This window comes from Mandrillus leucophaeus, unplaced genomic scaffold (genome assembly GCF_000951045.1).
Source record: "Mandrillus leucophaeus isolate KB7577 unplaced genomic scaffold, Mleu.le_1.0 Scaffold211, whole genome shotgun sequence".
Lineage (NCBI taxonomy): Eukaryota > Metazoa > Chordata > Mammalia > Primates > Cercopithecidae > Mandrillus > Mandrillus leucophaeus.
The window spans coordinates 1,479,363-1,488,083 of NW_012102155.1; the positions used below are offsets into that span (position 1 = coordinate 1,479,363).

Here is an 8,721-nt window from a genome sequence, read left to right on the forward strand (position 1 = left end):
AAAAAAAAAAAAAAAAAAAAAGATATTCCTTTATGTTGTTTAAAAGTGGCAGCTGCTCTTTCTTTATTCCATTTTAATCAATGAGTATTCATTCAAGTTTTCTTTTCTATATTTCCTTGTAAGTTTCTTACAGTAGCTTATACAACAACAAATAGCATAGAAAAACTACTGGATTCAATTGATCATCAGGAATAAGTTCTCAGAAAAACACAGGCGGAAAAATAAGCAAGAATCCCAAATACAGAACTTTACAAGCTGTGAAACTTGGTCTCTTGCAATCATGTTACTGCTCAAATTAGAGACAATCTTATTTCTGTCTATTGGAGCAGCATCGTGGCACATCAGCAGGCAATGATGATGTTGAGAACAGCAGCAAAAATAAACAATCGTATGCTCATGAAGAACCCAAGCCTACAAAATGGATACCTTTCAGAAAAGTGTATACTTAAAAGACCCAAGACGTCAGGATAATAAAGCTCTGTATTTATAATCTTTTATATGTCCTATTGTGGCTACTATGCTTAAGTAAAATAGCTAAACGAAAAAAAAAAAAAAAAAAAAAAAAAAAAAAAAAAAAAACACCAGAAAAGATGACAATATAAAAATGTAGCTGTCTATTTTGGCAGCTATATTGCAGAATTTCTTGACTATCTTTTAATCAGCTGGGAAAAAGTCAATAACTGTATGCAAATGAATAAACTGTCCATATCAAAATACAAAAGTACTATCAATAATCACCTCTGACTTTCAGATTTAAATTCAGTGCAATTGACAAATGCATCGCTAAAGGAAAATGCAGCTTAAAAGATACTCAAAACATTTGTGTCTATTCCTGGGAGCACATTTTAAAATTATTGCACAGATTTTTTTTATTTTTATTTTTTTTAAACAGTAACAGAGGTCAACCACAGATGTGGACCTCCAGCAATAAAAGCAGGAATTCAAGTGCCAGATATTCAGCATATTAGGTTTCCTACGTAAGTCACATGGTAATATGTTCTAAATATCTCTAATGTGATCCAAAACCCTAAAAAGAGCTGGCACAAAACCATCGTGAATGACTGCCTCTCTGGATGTAAATTTTTAAAAATATTATTACAGTATCATAGTCCCCACTAACAACAACTGGGGTACATATAACAATGTATTGTGAAATTAAGTGTATTTATTCTCTTTACCAATAGCAAATGCTACCCTACCTTAGTAAAACGAAGACTTGCTTCAATCAATGCTGTTTTGTAAAAATAGCAAAGCAACAAATGCTGAAAATCAAAGCTGCATTACTTGGGTTAAATCAGTTTCTACCTAAACTTAGAACACAGGTTAAAATTTTAGTACTAAAAGGCCTCAAAATAATTAGTGACAGAAATAGTGTTATTAATTTGCTAAGCTCAACAATAAGCAATTCCTTAATTAAAATCTTTGAGATATAAATTTGATGACTATTCTCTTCAGAAATGACATACCTGGATTATGTTAATCATGACAAGCCTTATTAGTCACACATATAAACATGGCCTCATGCAATCATTTGTATATGTTACTCTAACTTGCATGAGCACAAGGTTTAATTTAATATCTATATCTTTAAGAAAATACTTGATATTATAAACAGAGTAAAAGACATGATATAGTAGTGATTACTGAAAAAAAAAATTAGCAGCTTAAATCGATCTATATTTGAAAAAACGTAGTCACAAGTACCACAAATGCAGAATCAGAGCAGCAGGAAGAAGGTTAGTGCAATTATATTTTCATAAAAAAAATTCTGAATCACTGCTATTTAAAAACACCTTGAAGCAAGTCTTTTGTTTGAGATTGTTTTTTAAACTAAGGTAGCAAACATTTTGCCATGTAATGGCAGTGTTATATGCCGTTATCTTGCTTTGTATAAAGAAAACAACATGAGAGATTTTTAATACTGGAGGTTGGTTACATTTACATATTTAAGCTTCTACACAGAATGATGGACACTTTGAGAAGCTAATCCTTATCCAGAAACATTTTAATCTCTTAAAAAACAAAGCAAAACAAACAAACAACAAAAAACCCAAAACTACTTTGCTCCTTTTCACAATAGTGCACACTTTTACCATAATTTAGTTATGGCTACAAAACATCAGAAGATTTTTTTTTTTAATGTATCTTCTCTATGGTAATTTAAAAAAAAAATTGTGCCCTTCTAGTCTTTAATTGGCAGAAATATGTCCCAAAAAAGAAACTATTGCATTTAAGCCACATCACCAAAAAACAAAACAGAAAAAAAAAAAAAAAAAAAGCAAAACAAAAAAACAAAACCAACAGAGCATAATACCCTTTTACTGATGTGTCTTACAGATTGACATGACCAAAGTCATAGGTTTTCATTTAATTTCCAATTCCCCCTTCCACAACATGCACCAACTGAATATATGCTCTGGGAGCCATAAAATGTACCAAACATCTACCTCTTCAAAAGAATGCATTAAAATATTTTAAAGAATTTTTTGTTGTTTAAAAGGTGAAAAAAATATAAACAAGAAACTGATTCACTCCCTTACTTCATGCATCCATAATCTAAACCAAAAACAAAATTTTAAAGCAAGAACAAACTACTGCTGCAAGTTTCTGTAAGTCCATTTTCTCTGTACATACAAACTGCTCACTACTGAAGGGAAAAAAGAATATAATCCATGGTGTCTGCTGATTCAAAGGGGAGAAACAAGGCTGTCATTTAGTATCCAAAAACTGGTACATGTATGTTCTGCTTTTATAATGTATATTTTTCTCTCTTCTGTTTTTCATATCCAAAACTTCTAAATGCTATTTTAGGGGCACAGCAGATTAGATTCCAGCACTTGGTGAACAGAATTCACAAGCTGTGACAAAACTCTGTCATCTTCAGGGTGCAATTTTGTGTATATACACTTATGTATATATTTCTTTTAGATTTGGCTGTAGTGGACTGGCCATGGTTCAAGTGGGACTATAGCAGTACATGGGTCAGGGACAGTCATTTTGGCTATGTACACATTCATAGTCGGTCCATGGCTTCCAACTAGTAGCGCTATTTCCGAAGGTCTAATACACAAACCTGTAAGAAATTAGAATAATCAACCAGTGTATTCAGAATTTTATTGTACATTTTATGTTTAACTTTTCTATAGTACAATTTGAAATGTTTCTTAGTTCCAAGTTTATAAAATTGGTGAAGCATGATAATCATGGAAATGAGCGGTTAACTGACAGAAATTAGATTTAAGCAGGTCAAGAGAACAACCATGAGCTCAAACTATGAGGGAAGAACCATGGCTAGGATTTTTAATACTCTGTTGATTAAAAAGGTAGGAGAAAATGCTCAAAACAACCATTTCCTATCTATTGGACCCTAATGAAAGATATCACGTATTATATTCAGCTACGGCGTCAGTAAATAGCTACCCCTTTCCCATCTTCTGTTACTTCTGCAGCTTTGGAAGCCATATTTGCATTGTTGTAAAGACTTGGCCAACCTCATTCTGAAAATCTTCTAGTATCACACATTCCTCAACACAGGAACCAACTACCTCTAGTCCTGCCTTCCCTGAGCTAAAAAAAAAAAACTCTTCTGTGAAGAGGAGAAGGTAGAAATACACATTAAAAATTTCAATCCTTCTCAGAATGTTACTCTGGTATACCTAATTTCATAAATGAAGGTTCACATTAAAAATAACTGTCCATTTCTAGATTATAAGGTACTCTTTTGGTAAGGACAGCCTAAATTTGGTTTACATTATTTAAATCCAACGCACATGAGAAGTTTACAGCCTCAGGAAAAAAAAAATCAGTATCATACCTTAAAATTTATTTTGAAAAAAAAACAAAAAACAAAACTTTGGTATCACTAACAATAAGCTGCATTCTGATGTGAATATCCACCCACACCCTCTTTGGAAATACTTTACTATACTTACTGAACCATCTGATGCACTGGCTCCAACTTTGTCTCCTGCTGCATTCCAGCAAACTTCAAAAATTCCACCTGTTCCCCTATAGCTGTGAACTAGAGCACCTGTCTAAAAGAATGAAAAACAAAATCTTAAAAATCATAATACATATTATAATAAATCCAAATGCTGAAATAAAAATATTACATGGCCTTATTTCTAGCAATCAAAGGAGGGACTTAGCTTCAACTATACAAAATAAGTTCTGAAATTCTAGAAGTGTAATACGATCCCTTTATAAAAAGATGATACCAGCCTGTTCTCAAAAGATTACTCACACACATATTCAGTTTCTCCAGTGTTGATAACCATTCTTGGCTAAGGTATCTGGTCTCTTTGACATAGCCAACAATAGCTAGAAGTAAACATTCAGTCTATCAAATAAGTTTTTGTTGTTGCTAAATGACGCATGAGTCTAGCTAACATGTAAAGAAACAAAATAAATTCAGAATTTCTTTGACAGAACTTCTTAAAGAGAAAGTATAACAAACTAATAAAGATAATTCCAGTGTATGTCTGTTATTCACTCTATATTTACTGACCAGTTCCTAAGCTAGGGGATTATAAAAGAAGCTAATATAATGTATGCACGTTCCTTTTTTATTTTTTTGGACAGAGTCTTGTTCTGTTACCCAGGCTGGATGCAGTTGTGCAATCATAGCTCATCGCACCTTCTAACTCCTGGGCTAGAGTGATCTTCCCACCCCCACCTCCTGAGTAGCTAGGATTACAGGTGCATGCCACCATGCCCAGCTGATTTTAAAAAAATTATTTGTAGAGACAAGGTCTGACCGTGTTGCCCAGGCTGGTCTTGAACTCTTGTCCTCAAGCAATTCACCCACCCAAGCCTCCCAAAATGTTGGGATTATAAGCATGCACCACAGTTCCCAGCCAGATATGTACACTATTCTTGAAAGATGTTATAAGTTTAAACAAAAAACACAGGCAGGAATACTAACAATGTCATCATTAATTAAGCTGAATCATAAATGTAACAAAGTTATTTTATTATTCAGCTGCCACTGAAGAATTAAAACTCAGTACAAAAACATATTCTTCTATGAAACCAGTCAACATAGCAGGACAAAGATCAGAGGTCCTGTTGTGAAAACTCAAAAATGTGCTTCAGGTGTTCTGCCCCGACGAATCAGAAAAGTGACTTCTGCAGCTTTATGGTAACCTGAAGTCAAGCTAGAGGTGGCAGATCTACGTAAAACAACATGGCAACAAATCATGCACCTTGCAAATATCTCCCATTCAGCCTATCCAAGATGACAACTAAGCTGGAAGAATGTTTGACCGAGTTTTCCTCTTCAAATTTAGCCTGGTAACGTGGCACAAATCACAGAATCACAGATGCACTGGTACTGACACATTGCTACCGATTATCAGGCTGGGAAGGCTCAACTGCTTTGTTTACTTAAAATTTCTCATAATTTATGAGATTAAGTTCAAGTATAGCAGGCTTTAAATATCTACATTAATGAGAAGAGAAAAAAGTAGAAACAACAAAATCTAAAGTTTGCTGAGGTATAAAAAAAAATAAAATCTATAGTCAACCTACAGACATTCAATCTACAGTCAACTTGAGATGAAAAAAACAAACAACTTTCTTTTAAAAGCACTTACCAATCTCTAAGCTTGAACTGGGCTATAATGAACCAAAACATTATGGTCAACAAGGCAGAGCTAAGACATTTAAAAAGGCCAATGGCTTGGATCGTCGGCATCTACCTCAAATTTGTATGTATGCTGGCACAAGACTTCTACAATTTACTCATCAAATGCTTAGGCAATTCATCATGCAAGAAAGGGGAAAACAAAAAACCTAGATGTATATATAACAATAGGATAATAACTTTCTCCTGCACTGAAAATCCACTATTTTACTATTTTCAAACTTTGAAAAAGTAAGACTTTTGGTACACAATAGTGAAAACAAAATAGTATCAACAGTTGGTCAAATGCCCTTAAATGTCTTGTTGTATGTTCCATTAGCACTCTACAGCTCTATGCCCAAATTTCATTAAAATTGATTTTGTCACAATGGACTAAATGAGTTCACTGAAAATGTTCTAAATGTGAGCAACACCTAGTATATAAAAGGAATATATTTTTTAAAAGAGGTCATTCACAGTAACATAAAAACCATAAGGTACCTCAAAACACATTAGGAAAAAAAGATCCTCAAAGAAATTATAAAACTTCACTGAAGGAATAAAAGACAAATAAATATAACATATTTATGGGTGATAAAACTCAGTAACAATTTTCCCTAATTTCACCTATAAATTCAAGGCACTTATAAACAAAACCCAAAATTGTATGCTGTTTTGGAAATACGGATGACTAAAGTGGCAAGAACAGAAAAAGTTTTGAAGAACAATAACAAGAGGGATTTATAAAGTGAGAATTGTTAAAACTGTGCTATTGATTCAGATAAGGCAAATATACAAATGGAATAACAAAGAAGGTATAAACAAATCGCATATACATGAACTGGGTGTATGAAATAAGTGGCATTATGAAAACAGAAAGGGGACAATGAATGGTGCTAAGACAACTGACTGCCCAAATGGAAATATCTGTACCTCACACCATATATAAAAATCAGTTCCAAAGGGGCTAAAAACATTAATGTAAAGGAATAAAACTTAGATACTTCATGAAAAAATATCAGACCTCAGTGATATCTCTAAGGAAAAATGAATTAAGCTATTAAAAAAAAAAAAGCCATCAAAAAAGAAAGATCCAGCCAGGCACAAGGCATATGCCTGCAGACCCAGTAGACACAGGATGCTGAGGTGAAAGATCTCTTGAGCTCAGGAGTCCAGCCTGGGTAACACAGCAAGACCCCCATCTCTAAAAATAATTAATTTTAAAAAGATAAAGATAAATAGCATCTAAACATTAACATTAAAAACTTCCACATGATCTGCACATGGTGCCTCATGCCTGTAATCCCAGGATTACTTTGGAAGGTCAAGGCAGGTGGCTTCCTTGAGCCTAGGGGGTTGAGGCCAGACTGGGCAACATGGCGAAATCCGGTCTCTACAAAAAAAATACAAAAATTAGCTGGGTGTGGTGGCATGCACCTGTGATCCCAGCTACTTGAAAGGCTGGTGTGGGAGGATTACCTGAGCCCATGAAGGTCAAGGCTGCAGCGAGCCTTGATCTGCCACTGCATTCCAGCCTAGGTGACAGAGTGAGACCCTATCTCAAGAGAAAACAAAACAACAACCAAAAAACCCCACAAACCATGTACATGATAACACTCCACATGAAGAAAATGAAAGAAGGTGGTACTGGGAGATCACTGAAATCCATATGACCAGGAAGGATTAGTACCCAGAATGCATAATGAACACTAATCAGTATAGAATATAAAAAAATTGAAAAACGGTGGTGGTGGTGAATTAAAATGCTGAAGTCCAGCTGTATAACTATTTGAAAAGATATTTAAACTCATTGATAATCAAGAAAATGCAATTAAAAAAAAAAAATGCTTCATATCCATGTAATTGGAAAAATGTTTACCAGTCTGATAACCTAAGGATAAAGGAAAATGGGAAATCCTAAATATTGTAATTAGAAGTGTAAATGGGTGTATGCACATTGAAGAGCAGTTTGGCACAAGCACATAAATATACCCTATGGGCCATGATTTCCACTTCCAGGATATGCCATGCACCGGTGTGTGTATGTGTATACATACATATATAAAAGCATTCTCATAAAAGAAACTTTCATTCATGTGCACAAGGAAACGTGTAAAGATGTTTCAGCAATGCTGTATATTTTTAAATCCCCCAATAGGAAATTAAATTTGAAAATTAATATATTCATATTATGAATAGATTAATATATTAATTATATATTATATAATATATTCATAACATGAATATATTAATGAATATATTAATGTATTGTGTATAATATATAATGAATACATTAATATATTCATATAACACTCTGGAATTGTCTAAATAAATCATCATTCTAGAAATACAAGTATTAATGTGATCGTTCAAAAAAGTGGTAAAAAACACTAGCTTGAAAAGATATACAATAGAAAATTCACAACAGCATGATTAATTACAATTTTACCACAGAAAATAGTAGTATATATCATTTATCATGGGAATGACAGGCACTCTCTTCAGGATTGCTATAGCCTCTAGGAAGGAAGAGGAAAATGGAGATGAACACTTTATCTGTATCTACAACATTTTATCAGGTAAAAATAGGAAGGAAGAGATTTACAATAGTGTGGCAACATGTTCTTATCAATTAAATCTGAGCAGTAGGCATATGAGTGTTATATTATTTTCTGTTTGAAATGTATAATTATTAAAAGTGAGAATCAACAAATACTAACTTGAAAATATGTCGAAATTATATTATTTAGATTTAGATTCACTTTCACCAGCTCTGCAACTGTTGTTCAGTTTAAAAAGTTTAGCTGGGTGAGGCCGGGTGCAGTGGCTCATGCCTGTAATCCCAGCACACTGGGAGGATGAGGCGGGTGGATCACCTGAGGTCAGGAGTTCAGGACCAGTCTGGCCAACATGGTGAAATCCCATCTCTACTAAAAATACCAAAACTAGCTGGGTGTGGTGGCAGATGCCTATAATCCCAGCTATTCATGGGGCTGAGGCAGGAGAATCGCTGGAACCCAGGAGGCGGAGGTTGCAGTGAGCCGAGATCGCGCCATCACACTCCAGCCTGGGGCACAAGAGCGAGACTTCATATTTAA

At 34.1% G+C, this 8,721-nt stretch overlaps 1 protein-coding gene across 2 annotated transcripts in view; it reads right to left on the minus strand.

Annotated features, from left to right (window-relative positions):
• Positions 1 to 854: 854 nt before the first annotated feature.
• The window catches only part of TBL1XR1 (transducin (beta)-like 1 X-linked receptor 1), a 180,992-nt gene continuing 173,125 nt past the window's right edge, over positions 855 to 8,721 (minus strand). For both annotated transcript variants that reach the window (XM_011980364.1, XM_011980363.1), the window contains 2 exons: positions 3,933 to 4,034; positions 855 to 3,073 (listed from right to left, as the gene is read on the minus strand). In XM_011980364.1, coding sequence (XP_011835754.1) covers positions 3,047 to 3,073; positions 3,933 to 4,034 — 129 coding nt within the window. In that variant the 3' untranslated portion in view covers positions 855 to 3,046. The remainder of the gene's footprint in view (positions 3,074 to 3,932; positions 4,035 to 8,721) is intronic.